This window comes from Spermophilus citellus, assembly GCF_964194105.1.
Source record: "Spermophilus citellus genome assembly, chromosome: 6".
Lineage (NCBI taxonomy): Eukaryota > Metazoa > Chordata > Mammalia > Rodentia > Sciuridae > Spermophilus > Spermophilus citellus.
In genome coordinates, this window is record NC_138187.1 from 72,982,040 (window position 1) to 72,998,910 (window position 16,871).

The window sequence follows — 16,871 nt, forward strand, 5'->3', positions numbered from 1 at the left end:
AAGCTGGCTAAGCAATATTCTCCTGTGTTCCAGGCCAAGGAGCCATGATTCTACAACAATTCCTAATGATGAGACTGTGATCACAAAAATTCTGTTTAGGGAATACACACACACACACACACACACAAATTTTTTTTGTACTATTTACTTCTATCTAGTTGTACATGCTGTTACAAAAGTGACATCTGTTTTCAGCACCGGAAGCACTGATTTAACCCAAGCTAGACTATTAGAAAAGTTGCATGGGAGGGTACATAAGAGATATCTGAAAAGTGGTATCCATAAGCATATGCAAATGCAAGATAAGGTATTTTGTTTTATTTTTAATTTGATTATCATTTTAGTACGCCAAAGAGATCTCTCCAAGGTTTGTTTCACTGGGAATTTTCCCAAAGATTTTGATGTTTCTCATTTCAGAGCCTAAAGATCAGAGAACTAGCCAAAGGTCAGCATCACGTCATAGTTGCATTTGAAAGACTACTTCCTTGCTACTCAAACTTGGTCCACAGACAAGAGCATCAGTGGCCTCTTGAAGCTTTTTCTAGATATGCAAAGCTTCAGGCCCTACCTCAGACTTACTGCACTGAAATATTGCATTTTTTTACAAGATACCAACGTGATCTGAATCCACATTAGAGGTTGAGAAGCACTGGGTGAACTCACCAGGCCACAGGTGTCAAAGATTCTGGAATCTGGCAAGTTTTATTGTCAATATTGATAATCACTGGGTGCAGCAGAAGCTGGGCATCCACAGTCACAACTGGCCTTGCTCTGCAGGGAGAAAACACAGGGTCTGAATGGACCTCACCAGCAACAGGCAGAAGCTGTCTTCCTGAAAGACAGAAGTTTGCTTCCAAAGGCTACTGTCAACATTCCCAGCTTTGTGCCAAGAATTCTGTTCTCTGCATGAATAAAGAGGGTAGCACACTCAATTAGCTACCTCTGAACACATCTGATAGCATATGAATCCAAATAAGGGATGCCGTTGGCCTATCAAATGAAGCCATACTCACAGATCTGTTTCTTTATGGAATGGACTCACAATATTGTGGCAACATTGGTATAAAATATTGCTTTACAATTTGGTAGAATATTTATATCCATATTTGAGAAAATCCATCATCTTTCAGCCACTCACAATAAGTATTTGAATTTTACAATGTTGTTGGCTCATTGACAACGTTTTACCTCAGTTGACAATGTTCTATCTGAGCTTTGCAGAGTTAGCTAAGCACTCGAGGGTGGGTTTACAGAATAATTCTGTACTTAACTCAGAGTCGTGGTTCTTAATCTTGACTGCCCAGTAGAATCACCCAGGGAGCTTTGAAATACAAGGCTCAGACCACACCACAGAACAGCCAAAGGGGAACCTCTGGGGCAAGAACCACATTGGAATGTATTTCTAACATTCAACAAAGTTTGAGAGAAGAACTGATAGAGTTAGCACCATTCTGGCCACTCAGGTAAGGATAAAAAGACCAGAGAATAAATCACCACAGAAGTGAGTGGAGTGATCTTTAAAGCTTGGGAATCAACGCCAACAGATTTCAGGATGACCGTAGGAGTCAAGGCCACCAGGTCTCAGGATGCAGTGGGTAAATCTTCTCTGAAGACAGAAGAGGGAGCTGTGACTCAGGGGTCAGAAAGTTGCTTAGGACATTGCTTTAAACAATTTCATCATTACCACATGGGGCCTACTGGGATTTTTCCTAAGGTGTTTTATGCTGTATAGCTGTACTTCACTATTTTTATTTTCAATATTGTGTTAACTCCAGTCCTTAGAAGAGCAGAGAACAAAATGGAATTAGACATGCAAGATATTTATTGTAACAATCACCTACAAGAAAAGAAGGGAGTGAAGGGAGGAGGCTTGGAGTTTTGATACCTATAAGGATGAAGGAAGGAGAGAAGGTTGAATAAGAAAGTTCTGGTGTGGGTGATGGGGTGTCCTTGGGTCAGAGTTGCCTGTGAGGGGAGTTGCATGTCTTGTAGGAATAAGCTTCTATTTATGTCCTTGTTGTGTTCAGTAGTTGGTGGGGAGCTGCTCATGGGAAACAGGGCATTGACACAAGAGCAATGGCAGATGCAGAAAGCAGCAGTTGGGGCCATTTCTCTTCAACTTTTTGTGGCCATTGCAAATCCCAATCCCCATACTTCAAAGACTTTGGGAGTATGGAACTGATGAGGAAGAAACCCCATCTACAGAAGGAAACCTAACCTCAGACTTTCTCTGGGAGCTGACTGTATTAGCACTACCTTCCCTACATGCCTAGGGACAGCAATTTATGCTCTATGACTTTTGTCTTAATATCCTGACATAGTTTCTTAAATTCTTATAAATGTTTTAAAGGAAAGTCCAAACATTTTGAACATCAACTATCTAACCAGCTACTGTTCAGAGTACTTCATATGCAGATTCTCACTGAATTCTTTTGAACAAAGGTTACCTTATGAAATAAGCATTGATATTCCATTTTGCAGATAAAACACCTGAGGCTTAGAAAGTTATAGGAATTTGTCCAAGGTTACAAATTAGTGAGTGTGTGGAACGGCCTGGCTTGGATTCCACACCTGTTGCATTTGAACTGCTGATCAACACTTGATTTTGCAGGCTGCCAACTCCTGGTATGTTTTATTCCTTAACTCAGTGTCCACACTTGATTATAGCAGCCAAGGTAAAGAGTAAATTCCCCCACCCCAAACTCCTCTACGAGTGCACATTTCAATGATTTCCAAAGTACAAAGAAAAATTCAAATACAGTAATATTTAAAGAGTGGCTCATTTTATGATTTTCTGAATTTCAAATCTTATTTAATGTTTCACTGGTAGGGACTGGAAGTTTTGTCATCAAGTGTGAAAATAAAAATAGAGAAGGATGAAAGGCTAAAAACTGAGGACCAGAATACCTCCAGATTTTAAAAAAGAGCATCTGGAGTATTATCCAGAATAATCAGAATACGTTTTTAAGGCAAAACAAACAATAAAAAGAAAATGTACCTAAAACCATTAGAAGAACATTTGTATACCACCAGCCACATACCTGTAAACAGCTACTTTTCCTGTTCCAAATGCACCCACAAGTAAATCTAAGAAACAGGAAAAAAAATACATGCGCAGTTTATAGAAACAATCTACAGGTTGAGCATCCCTAATACAAAAGTTCAAAATTCAAAACTCAAAATGCTTCAAACAATAAAACTTTTGGAGCCCTGACATGGAACACAAGTGGAAAATGCCACACTACGATTCTTTGTTTCATGCACAAAATGATTACAAATATTTTATGAAGTTACCTTCAGGTTAGGTGTATAAGATGTATATAAAAAATATAAACCAATATCATGTTTAGACTGGGTTCCCATCCCCAAGATATCTCATTATGTATATGAAATATTCCAACACCTCCCCAAGCTGGGAATCCTAAACACTTCTGATCGGGGCTACTCAACCTGTGCTAAGCTCAGAAACATAAGTAACACATGAGCATCCTGAAGCGCTGATTGCAGAGTAGAAACCACTGAACAGGAACGAACAAACCTTTCTTAAGACATTTTGGAAAGGGTATTGGAGCTTCAGATAAACAACTAGATATGGCAGGAGAGTCAACTAATATCAAATCCTCCAGGACTCAGGGAGACCATCTTTCTAGAAGTGCCTAAGAAATTCATCATGACATCATTTTTCCTATCCTCCAAACTAGAGGTGCACATTCCTAGAAGAGGAAAAGGCACAAAGCAGTTCTCAGTGTCCACTATGCATAGTGTCTTATGAAGCCCTTACCAGCCACAACCCTATGAAGCCAGGATTATGACCCCTGGAGAGGGATACAACCATTTGTTCTTCATAGGTAGTGTGGATGGTGAGTTTGCTTTTGGCAAAGCAGTCAGCAGTTGGTGAAATAACTGACATATATTCTAACAATGTTAAATCACAAAGTGATAATAATAAATAGCTCATATTGATTGAACATTTATTTGCCACAAAAAAATTCTTCTAAACAATTTACTTTGATTCCTAACCAGAAGTTAGGAAGTCTCTATCATTAGTACAGTTTTGCAGACGAGGAAATGGAGGCTTAAGAAGGCCATGCTACAAATTTACTAAAGTTCAACAATCAGGTCAGAGGTGAAGCTTGCTTACAGCAGTAGATGATTCTGGAGTATTTGGAGGGATAGCACTCACAGTTGTTTCAGGGCTTCTCTGTGATTGGTTAGTATATATAGGTGAAACTACCCACTTTTCTCAACCTAATTTACAATGTTGGTGGGAGCAATCCAACACAAATGGGAATGACAATAGCTAAATCTGCAGAGTGAAATTCAGATGTGACAAAACTGGGCTTCATAGAAACAAGGGCCAACCAGCAGAAAACAGTTGAAATTATAATTGGTTCACTTTAGTAATAAAGTAGAAATGAAAATAGAAAAAACCCAAAACCCTCCAAAAAAACAAAAAGGAGAGGAAGGACCCTGAGTTTGTTGCTCCATATGGAAACTAATAGCCTAATTAAATTGGAATAATGGAGTTTACACAGCAGAATGATCTACAGCCACCTCAGCACCCACCTTTCCAGACAGTAAGCACCTGATTCTCCACCTGAGGGATTAATGCTTTTGGCCATTTATGAATGGAACCAGATGAAAACTAGTACAGTTTCCTATCCCTCAGGCATGATTGCCCCCGTGCCTCTGATTTTCCTGCTCAGGTGGAGCCCCAGCTGCCCATAGCAGCAGCTACCTTGATAAGAAAACAAAACAAAACAAAAAATCCTATGTCTTTCTTCCTTACTCCCTTCTCAAACCAACTACCTGTTTTCTAGTCCTTGTTTTAATATCTGCTTTGGGAAAATTAAACTTAAGACACAAAAATTCTAGTTAGAATTTGTATTTAAAAAGTGAACTCAAACATCTTTAAGATCAAAACCACAGTAAGATATCTTATAGATACACAGATTGCAACAATAGGCTCAGAATTTTGACACCAAATCTCTGCATTTAAAAAGATGCATATGCTAATATTCAGATAAGTCAAACAAAAGTCATCTAAAGAGCTCACCATTAGCGAAATGGAAGAAAACAGTAAGCAAATAGCCAACGATGGCTCATGGAACAAAACTCTTTTTTAAGGGCTTAAATCTTTGAAGATACGAAGGTTTCCTAAGTCTACCAATTTTTAATATTATAAGGATAAATGATGATATCAGAACTTCAACTTCAACTGATTTTTCTCATTCATTTTTGTTACATTTGCCTCTTTTAGCATATCAATGCATTTTTGCTATGTCACAGGAAAAGGAGCCACTGATTTGCAGAAACATAAACTCAGTCCATCCTGTGTAATCACAGACTCCAATATTTAGACAAGTGTAACACATGTGGCCCTGGCCTGAGTCCATATGTGTTGACCTGACACCAGACAGGAGTGCTCCATTATGAAAAGCAATTCAAGAGGAACTACAAGCTGTGCTCTTGACTCTGAGTAAGATGGCTATTTATACAGCAAGAGTAGAACTTGCATAAATCACAGGTGAATTTTATGAATGGACTCTCTGGATGGGCAAAGAAAACAAGACTGTAAACCTTTCCAAGCAGAAATCTTTAGGTTTGCATGTCCCCGGTACTTCATAGAATAGTATGGGTTGAAATAAAAGAAGAAATCATCCTTGCAACCACATTAGCAGGTACCCTGTCAGATACAGAGTAGAGACCTCATAAATGCTTGCTAAGTAGGGGAGTAAGTAATAATGGGATAATATACAAAAGATGAGAGGGATGAAGAAATGAGATAGTTATTCAGATGTGTTCATATAAACCACAGTTAAATTCTGCTTTGTACTTGGAGGTATTGGGACCTCCCCCCCCCCAACACACACACACCCCAGATTCTACAGAGTAATATAGAGGATTCGTCACAACTAGATTGTCATTAGAGGCGAGCATTTGAGATACCACCTGATGGTCCTCAGGAAGATAACTTTTCCTTTAGGAACTTTAATTCCTGAGCTTTAGGGTGGAAATTTTCCTACTCTGGAAAAAGAAAATAACTGGCAAAATAGGCCACAATTTTCTTTAAGAATGTGGCCACAGTTCTTTAGAGGCCAAGAAAACAGTTATCTACCACAAAAGTATGTTTGTCTTTTGAGACACCACCTTGGTATTGTGCCTGCTGGAAAAGGCCAGAGAATTTATAATCAGGACCTTAAATTGGTCAGATCTCTTTAGAGGAGCAGAATTTATTTGCTGGTTTGTGTTTCTAACCAATTTGTCTTTCCAAAATATGCGATTGGTTTTGATAAGCACTATATGATTTCTCTTTCTCTTTTGTGTCTCTCTCTCTCTATATATATGTGTGTGTGTGTGTGTGTGTGTGTGTGTATTTCATTTCATATATATTGCATATAATGTAACATTTATATGCATATACTTTAATATATGCTATAGACATGGGTACATGTACATTTATGTGTATATGTACATATTTATGTGTATACCTACACAGACAGAAACAATACCCTTTAAAATTCTTGCTTAATTCTGTGCTTAGGAATTTAAATGATAATCCGCAGACAAAATAATTTTTGTGCTGATCTTTGAATTCATAATTCTGAAGTTTCTTCCTTACTTTGAGATAACATAGGTCTCACGCTGTTATCTAATGTTTACTTGTCTTCCTTACAGAAATATCTTAAAGGCAGATCTAAAAACAAACAAAAGACACACTTTGCCCTCTCTCTACATAGACACTGTTTTTTCCACGTGCCCCCACCCCCAAGAAATAACTGGCAACTATACTTGGTTCTTTCCATTCAATCAAAAAAATGTTCTCAAAGTGCTCAAGGCCTTTCTTTTTGCCTCACATTGCCTGAGAAACAGAGTTTATTTTCCTTTTGGCTTTTGATGGAATAACTGAGTACTTTTAAGGAAACAAAAGGGCTGTTAGCATAAACGCAGGATCAGTTGGCAAGAAAAAATTACCCTAAAAATGTGAGGTCATAGGAGATGTATTATACCTTTGTTTTGTATTTCATTCTTTAAAACTGTTATTCTTATGTGAGAAAGAAGAGCCAAGCCTTTAAAGTAGTGCTTGGATTGTTGAATCTGATTCCACTAACAGTGAAAGAAATCTTAGCGTTGGAAGAAGTGCTATTTGAAAACATGAGCTTTGTTTTGAATGTTTCTTTCAGGTTTGGGTAGGTGCACAAGGTACAGGGAGGAGATGGAAAGAGGAGATTTCTTGGTAGAAAGGGCACATGGAAGAGGCAGATAGGAGGAAGAGAAGGGCCAGTATTCAAGAAGAGCCACTTCGTGGGAGAAGTCTCTGCAGCCCCTCCAGCACTACATTCCATAAGCTGTCAGCCTTTCCCACCTATCACCTCCCTGGGGACCATCTTCTCACATTTCACTCCTGTCTTGTTGAAAAATGGATGGATGCTGAAGTTGATTGCTACAAATTGCTGCAGATGTCTCCTTTTTTTTTTTTTCATTTTGGAATTAAAAAACATTCTTTAGCCGGACACAGTGGTGCACAACTGTAATCCCAGTGGCTCAGAAGGCTGAGGCAGGAGGATTGCAGGTTCAAAGCTAACCTCAGCAATTTAGCAAGGCTGTGAGCAATCTAGTGAGATCCTGCCTCAAAATAAAAGGTCAAAAAGGACCAGGGATGTGGCTCAGTGGTTAAGCATCCCTAAATTCAATCTCTGGCACACACAAAAAAAATTACTATTTTAGAATACTTCTACAATGAGAATTGCTATAAAGAACTATCAAGTGAATGAGAAACACAGGAACATATAAATACTAGTTTATGAAATGATTACAATGACTCAAAAGGGAAGACCCTCTTAAACATGAACAAGAACATAGAAATCACAAAGGAATTTTAAAAATTTTATCTTCTTCAGATAACATAAAAAAAACTTCAGTAAAGTTGAAAGAAAAATGAAAGAAGCAAGGAAATGTTTACAAAGTGTATGCTCGATCGAATGCTAGTTAATATTTTAGTGCTCAGTAGAATGGTACCTAGTAAAAATGAATGCTAATTATTATTGTTATGCCTAATTAAAAAACTCATAAAATTAATAAAACTATAAACATTCTAATAAAAAGATTATTCACATAAAAACTTATGATCAAAATATATTCAACTTCACTAGTCATCAAAGGAGTACAAAGGAATGGACAATGAAATATCTTTTTCAGCTTTTCAAATTTGAAAAGATGAAAAGGTTAGAACCAGGCAGGGTTGGCAGAGAGCAGAGGACCAAGAACTTACATGCTCTATTTGTGGAAGAATAAACTGGTATAATTTTCTTGGAATGCAGTTTGTTAATATGTGTGATAATGCATAGAATTTGCACTTCTAGGCATTTATCCTGAGATATATTGCACAATTGTATGGGGAATGTCAAACAAAAAGCTAACGTTCTAATTATCTAAAATGTGATACAGCAATCATCCTTTATAGCAGGTTCATTTTCTGTAGTTTGTTACTTACAGTCAACTATGATCTGAAAGTATTAAACAAATATTTATATATTCATTTAATATACACATGGGATATAAAAGTATAGTCATATATTTATCAATATATAAATTCATAAATAGAAAATTCCAGACATTAAAATATGTATTTTTTAAATTGGATACTGTTCTGAGAAGTGTGAAGAAATCTTGTATCAGAGTGTCCATTCTGCCCAAGACCATCTCTCTGTCTAGTATATCCACACAGTATGTGCTATCCACTCGTTAGTCACTTAGTAGTATGTTGGTTATCAAGTCAACTATCATGGTATCACAGTACTTGTGTTCAAGTAGCCCTTATATAGTTGCCTAACACTAAAACCCAATGCCTGTATCATTCATCTCACATCACCTCATCATGTAGGCATTGTATCATCTCCCATCATCACAAGAAGGGTGAGTATAGTACAGTAAGATATTTAGAGGGGGGAGACCTTATTTACATAATTTTTATGACGGTATATTGTTACAATTGTTTTATTTTACTAGTTATTAACACTTTACTGTGTCTAATTTATAAGTTAAACTTTATCATGATAATGCATAAAAAACAGAATATACAAGGTAAGATCATATTCAATTTCAGGCATCCACTAGGAGTTATGGAATGTTAAGGGAACTACTTAAACTCCTTTGTTGCAACAATCTCATGAGGAAGGTACTTTTATTATACCCACTTTATGGGAATAAAATAATAACAATAGTAATGAGGAAGAGGAGTTATAGAGAGGCAGGGCCCAGTTTGAAGACTGGACACTCTGGTGCTCAGCCACACTCCTACATGCTTACTATGATGCCACATTACATGCTATTTTTCTCTTTTCAAGGCTTTTTAAAAATTGAAGTATATTTTACCATAGTAAATTTCATTCTTTTTAATATGCAGACATGAGAGCTTTCATAACAGCATCTAGTCATGTAATTATTACCACAATTAAGAGATAGGGCATGGTGGTGAACACCTGTAATCCCATTGGCTCAGGAGGCTGAGACAAGAGGATCAGGAGTTCAAAGCCAGCCTCAGAAAATGCAAGGTGCTAAGCAATTCAGTGAGACCTGTCTCTAAATAAAATACAAAATAGGGTTGGGGATGTGGCTCAGTGGCTGAGTGCCCCTTCACCACTGAGCTCAATCCCCAGTACAAAAAAAAAAAAAGATATAGAACAATCAATCCATCATCCCAGAAAATCATCCCCAAGCAACTCTGCAGTCCAACCTGCCCTGACACCTAGCACCTGGCATCCTCTAATCTGTTCCAGAATGACATGTACAGTATGCAGCCTTTTGGATCTGGCTTCTTCCATTCTCCTTAGTGTGTCTGAGATTCAAACATGATGTGTGTTGGGAGTTCATTCCACCTGTCGCTGAGTGGTGTCCCAGTGCATGTGGCACTGGATGACCCATAATCTGACTGACCATTCTGGCTAAGAGACCCCTGAGTTATTTCTGGGTTTTGAAAAGTCACTGTACATACTTGGATACAGGTTTTTGTGCATCTACAGGCCAATTTTGATCTGCACATTGTCTCTTGTTGAATTTCTCTAAAGCCTTTGAAACCCTCTTTTCAATGCAGTGTAGTATTTCAAGTGGAAAATTAATGAATAAAAGGTAAAAACTAGGAAGTCTACCTTCTGGTCTACTTTGCCACTGGCTTCTGAACGACCTTGGAGAAGTCACCATTGACTGCCATTTCTCTGATGAAGCCTTTAAGGGTCTCAGATGAGAAAGCCAAGAACTCAGGAGAATTTGTTGGGGTGAGGCAACTGTATTCTCTGTGCTCTGATGTACAATCCAGGACTCTCCTTAGTCTCTTGACACAAAATTCCTCCTGAGGTGGGGGTCTTTTCTTGCCTCTATTAAGGTAAGGTCACTTTCTGACACTCTCCCTGGTTTTACCAGCCCTGTATGTGAGACCCTGCATGTCACCTTTGCAACTTGGCTTCACCAACTCATGGTTCCTGTCTTGGCATTTCTGCTGCCCTCACCCCACAGAATCACCTCCAGGCACTGCCCATAACTGACTGGACTCCACTTCCGGTAGCCTCTTCCCCTAGCACCCAAGTGTTTTTAAGATGAATGAAGGTTGTCAAGTGGAGTCATTTACTTGCACCTACCAAGGTCTATTCTCTTTCATTCGATGATGATATTAAGAGAAATAACAGGATTAGAGACATGGTATGAAATACTGTGGTTAAAGATGGCACGTAAATCTGGCAATGACCCTTTGGAAGTGGGCTATGACGTTGGTGTGTTTGGCACTAGAAAAACAGCTCTTGTCTGTGGAAAGGAGGCATTTAGATAAGTCAGAGGCTGTCTTTCTTCCTTGCTTTTTTATTGCAACATACAAAATATTACTGAGGGGAAGGTTATGAGTTGAGGAAGAAATGTTTGAAAAAAATGCATGATTTTATCCCAGAAAAGTAATAATCCTAACAATCTGTCTGAAATGCTTCCAAATGAACTCTGAAGAAAAACATTTATGAGCTTGAACATGGTATTAGGTTGCAACATTCTAATTTACTAAGCGTTTGCTTTCCTTTAAAAAAAAAATCCCACAAAAAAGTAAGAGCGAAATATCAAACGATGAGTCTGCCTTATGAAAATAGTTTTCTATACATTATTAACATCCTGTGGCTGCAAGGATTGTTTCTTCCCCTACTCTGCTGTATTGATCCACTTGCTGAATTCCATGTCACTGTGTCAAAGGCATTTCATTTTGTCCTTGTCGTGGCCACACCAATAAACAATATGGGTGCTGTCCAGTCAGTTACTGAATATCCCAGGGAAAAGTTTGTTTCTGTAAGACCAGGGTCATTTATAAGTAGCTTCCTATTGTGAATGGTTTCATACTTCAGAAGAGCCCAGCAGTTCACAAGACACTTCCCTTTACGTCCAACCTAATGGAGAAACTCCTATGATTGGAACCTCATGGGGTTCATAGGCTTGCTAAGTGCTGTGGGTTGAATTGTGTCCATATCCAAGTCACATGTGGAAGTTCTAACTTGTAGTACTTCAGAATGTGTCTGGATTTGGGGATAGGGTCTTTAAAGAGGTAATGCATTAAAAATGAGGTCACATGGGTAGGATAATCCAGTAGGACTGGTGTTATAAGAAGAAATCAGGACACAGACACACACACAGAGGGGAGAGCATGGGAAAAACGCAGAGAGTCAGTGGTCAGTTAAGAACCAAAGAGAGAGCCTTGGACTCCTTGATGTGGGGTTTCTTACCCCCAAAACTGGGAGGAAAGAAATTTCCTTGGTGTTCCTTAAACTACCCTCTCTGTGGTACTTTGTTATGGCCGCCCAAGCAAACCAATACCCTAAGATAGAAATGTGCAAATTTATAAAAGAAGAATAAGGAAAGGGAAGAACATTTACACCAGTGGATTTCTGTGCTGGGCATGCTCACTCAGCAACTTTTCACCTACCAGGAGCACCCACCAGGAGCCGGGCCTTGCCCTACCTAGGCACGTAGGGGGTCTGCGAAGCCAAGCACACAGGTACTCCCAGCACTCCATGTACTTAGTGTCCATCAACCAACTCATCAATGGATCATGTTGAAAACACAGACCAGGACCCACTGAATCAAAGTCTCTAGTAAGACCTACATCTTCTTAATTACTCCTATCCTGAGGAAGATATTATGATTATTAGATCCTTCCCTAGCGCACATTTGAGTAAGGGAAATAGTACACATTTCTAGAATTGGTGTGTGAGGCAGCTTTTAGGGACAGAAAGGAAAGAAGTGAAGGAAGAGAAGAACTGGGCATCCCCATATGAGCTTCCCCTACTCCATAATTTCATCTGAGGCCCGGCTAGACCCCAGGCTTTTGCTGTTTTTGCACTCTCTTATGAGCATCTTTTAGGGTTGATAGATTTTAGGTAACAGGCACTAATGTCATCACAGGAAAATGTCGGTAAACTTTGTTCAATGATTACCCTACAAAAGAACAATATTCTGTGACAATGTTTCCAAATAGAAAGGACTGAAGGGGATTTTATCACTGTACTGATTATTTTGAAAGTTGCCTATCTTTCATTTAGAGGTAGTTTTAGACATAGATTACCTGTGTCAACAGCTTATAGCACAGAAACAGATCTGGAACAAAGGACCCAGACCTCAGCCTTAAAGCTTGATTCATTCCACTCCTCCACCTCCATTTGGCCAGTGGAGTTAAGAAAGAAGAGCAATTGACTAACAGAGTAGTTTGAGAGTTTGCAAATTGTGTCCACAACAATTCTGAATGGTGGGAGTTTGGTCTAGACATTTTTCTTGTATGGTTGGATAAGCTAAGGTTAACAAGTGTAAGTATGTCCCAGGCTTCAGAGTTGGTCCATGATGGATGAGGAAAGGATCACATGGGCCCCTACCCCTGGTGTGGTGCTCTTCCCATTATGCTGGCTCTCCTGATCCAGTCACTTGAGCAGCAATTGTCACCTAAATACCCAGCTAAGATAGAACTAGGAGCAAGAGTTGAACGCTTGGCAAGAACGAGCCTGCCACTTTGGAGCCTTTTGTGCTCCCAGAAGAGGAATACCAAAGTTTATTTTCATCATCTCTATTTATATTTTCATATTCATTCTGTACAGGAATTACATAGTTTGCTGGTTAAGTAGGGTTGGAAGGCATTGGTGAGGTAAAGAGAGGAGAGCAATAATTTATGCGCAAAGATGTGTGGTTGTGAGGAAGTTGGTCTGTTCATTCATTTAGATCTTCACATTATTCATTCTATCAATCATCCATTGATGTACCCAGTATTGACCAGGGGACATTTATATCAGTCACTGTTTTGAAGACCAGGACTCCAAAGTGAGCAAAACCAAATCTGGCCTAGCTTTCAATTAATACCGCATCCAGTCTGGTGGGGTGAGAGACATTTATTTCGACTTCCTGAGGAAGTGACATTTGACCTGGGTTCCTCAGTGGGAAGTGAACTTCTGGGAGAATGGCCAGGGTGCACAAAGACCATGACACAGAGGGATGCATCAAGAGAATGACACTAAAAGGTGATTTAAAATTTGCATATTAACAAGTTAAAAATGACTTAGAGAAAAAATGGTCAGTGGGAAGGCAGAAATAATGTGGGATTCTAATATGAGGACAGCTTATTCCAATTCTTTCCCTTTCCTCTCTCCCTCCTCCTCTCACTGAAAGGAACCATGGCAAGGCAGCACGTTTTTTTTTTAACTGTATCTTTGCAAGCAAGATGAAGGGTAAATGATATTTTCTCCTACTCACTGATGCCCCGTGGCAGAAATATGTAATAGACATATATAGTCAAGAATTCACTTATCTGGTGAGGGAAATGTGCTATATTTTACTACTTTTAAGTAGGATATTATTTAAATCTGCTCTGAAGCGGACTCTAGGGTGAATCATGTATGAAAGGTTATTATTTGTGGAAAGTCTTGTTTTAGAACATGATTCAGGCATGTGAGAAGGTTTGGGTTTTCAATTTAAGGTCACTGCTGTGTCCTTGATGGAAGGCACCATATTTCAATATGGCTGCCTCATCAAAGGTGAACCAGGGGTAAGGCAGAAAGGGGCTCCCACAGGTCTTCATATCAGAATAAACAAAACAGAAATACCTGTCGCAGAGATATGACAGTTCTCAAGCTGTCATGTTTTAATTTAAACCTGGGGAGAAAAAAAAGTTCATCATACTATGATATTGGATTTGAAAATAATTGCAGATAATATTCTTTTGGTTTTTCATAACTGCAATTTTAACTATAGACCACAGTCATTTTCAAGCTCAGTCTTTGAATTTCCTCCTTGGAAAGACATCATAAACATAAAAGATGAGTGTGTTCGTGGATGCCTGGGCACTAGTTATGTAGGTATGCCAGGTTCATTTCAGGTGTACATAGAGCAATGATATAACTATCACAGAGGAGTCAATACAGCTTGAAATCAATCATGGTGGCGATATGTACACTGTGAAAATTGGTAAATTATACAAATCTTGTCTTTTTCTTTTTTTTTTTTGCTCTGGAGAGTTGGTTGTTAAATATTTTCTCCAACACACTCCTGAGTATAAAGGCTCATTTCCAATTAATGAGATGGACAGGACCTCTTAAAGGCATGCAGGATGCTCCCCAGCTGTCTGAGGGATGGGAGGCAAGGCAATCATCCGCCAGCTCTCACCAGCAGGAGCTGAGGGTTGACCTGGGCTTCTCGCTTCCAAACACTTCCAGCTGAACTCAATTGATTCAGTGCATCACTCTCACCTGGGAGTCTTTAATGTTTTCAAACTCAAGTTTCTTTTCTATTACAACTCATTCTTCTCATTGCTTAAAACCAAAGTCCTTAAAACATATAAAAGATACTGCCTTTTCTCATTGTTTTCCTAAGAGTATCAATTATTCAACCTGCTTTCAAGGCCTTTAATTATCTATCCCCAATTTACCTTTCAACTTTATTTCTCCATTTATGCTTCAATTAATTTGGATCAAATCACTTCCAAAAATTGCCTTGGAATGATGGAAAGAGAAAATCGAAATTGAGCAGTAATAATTGTTACAGGTCAGACTCGTCAGTGGATGCTTAGATTAGTGGACCATGGTATGATGAGAAACGAGATATTTGTATAGTCTCATAATAGCTCTTCAGAGATAGGGGGAAACATCCTGGGAAAACCTGGCTGATAGCACCCTTAGCAAGTGATTGAAGTGCCAAAGACAACAGACATCATCTCATGCCTCCAGGCACACGATGCAGGGCACAGCATGACCTGTGTGGTATTCTTGCCAAATATACATCAGCTCAGTCTAATTGTGAGCAAACATTTGGCAAACCTAAATTCAGAGACACTCTTGAAAACTGGCTAATACCTTCAAAAGTGTCAAATTGTGACAGCAAAGAAAGACCAAGGGACTGTCTCAGAGTAGAGAAGACTAAGCAAATGAGATAGTTAAATGCAACAAGGGATATTAGATTGGATCCTGGACGTAAAAAAAAAAAAAAAAGAATATGAATGGAACAAATGATGTAATTATGTAGAATTTCCAACAGATCAATTTGATCAGTTAATATTTCATTGTACTGCAGAGGTACAAGATGTTACTGTTAGGAAAAGCCATGTGAAGGGATTATCAGCTTTTCCAAGAATTTTTTTCCAAGCAACAGTTAAGAAAGTCTTGTATAATTTTATTAAACTTTTTTTAAAGATAAATCCTTAGTAATCCACTCAAAATTGCAAAGCAATCTGTGGAGGCAGAATATCTAGGTCTTTTTAGAATAATAGAATCAAAGAATTTTAGAGTTAAAAAAATTTAAAAAGAAATGCAATTCATACATCTACTTTACTTCTAGGTAGGAAAGGCAAGGCCTAGAGAAGTTGAGTTATTAATATCACAGTTGGGAGAATTGGTTCTAGAACTCAGGCCCTTTACCTCCCAATTCCTTTTGACTTCTACTTTATGACATTACTTGATTCAGGTCCATGAACTTTTCCAGTATAATTAATTCAATTCAATCCAAATTCATAAGATATTTTTATAAGAAATGTAACATTCTAATTTCTAATATGTTTATAATGAAATTATGAATATCTTGCTCTAAAGGAATGCAATGTTTTGCTTTTCATACGAACTTGAGGAGCAGTTTGAGAAGTGAAAATAAACTTTTACTACAAGATTTGAACTTGGTTCAACTAAACTTGATCAATTTCAAGGAAGCGCAAAGTTATTAAAATGCATCATTCTCTTCGGGTAAGCCCTCCCCCCTCCATTTCCTCTTGTATATAGACTCTCTTGTTCACTTATTTGCTTACCCCCCCACGCACACACACATATACACCTCATTAAAACAGATGATGGGTCATTTTATTTCACTGAGTGTAATTGTATGAAATGACTTCATGATATAATCATTGTATATTAGAGGTCTGAATGAAACAGTGATAGTCTTGGCATCCAGCCCATGTTTTCCTTCAGTTTTTATTGCCTGAAAGATTTCTGCTCCTCAACAAAACCTACCCTTCTCTTTCCTCCACCCTCTCATGTCTGGGCTCTGCATTTAGCAGATGGTGTTGTTATGCAATTATGTTTAACGGGATTAAACTAGATCATTGAATTTTAAAAATCCTGACCATCACAGCTGTTTTTCCTCTGAAATGCTTTCATTCAATTAATGTGTGTAAGACATCCTTCTGGTCAATCCTAGCTTTCCAAGGAGCATCAACAGGGGAACCTAAATACATCCATATTTTGGATAAGAAAAATAACTTGGGTGCTAGAAATGAAAATACTTATGACTCCTATTTCCGTATGTGTGCCCAGTGACAATATTTGTTACCAAAAAATGTCTAAAAAATACTGGATGGATACATTAGACATAAAGAAAAT

General features: G+C 38.3%; 1 protein-coding gene across 2 annotated transcripts in view; it reads right to left on the reverse strand.

Moving 5' to 3' along the window:
* The window catches only part of ITGA8 (integrin subunit alpha 8), a 173,607-nt gene that overhangs the window by 80,965 nt on the left and 75,771 nt on the right, over nucleotides 1-16,871 (reverse strand). For both annotated transcript variants that reach the window (XM_081297410.1, XM_081297409.1), the window contains exons 14-15: nucleotides 3,042-3,087; nucleotides 664-771 (exon numbers count right to left, since the gene is read on the reverse strand). In XM_081297410.1, the coding sequence (XP_081153536.1) occupies nucleotides 664-771; nucleotides 3,042-3,087 (154 nt within the window). The remainder of the gene's footprint in view (nucleotides 1-663; nucleotides 772-3,041; nucleotides 3,088-16,871) is intronic.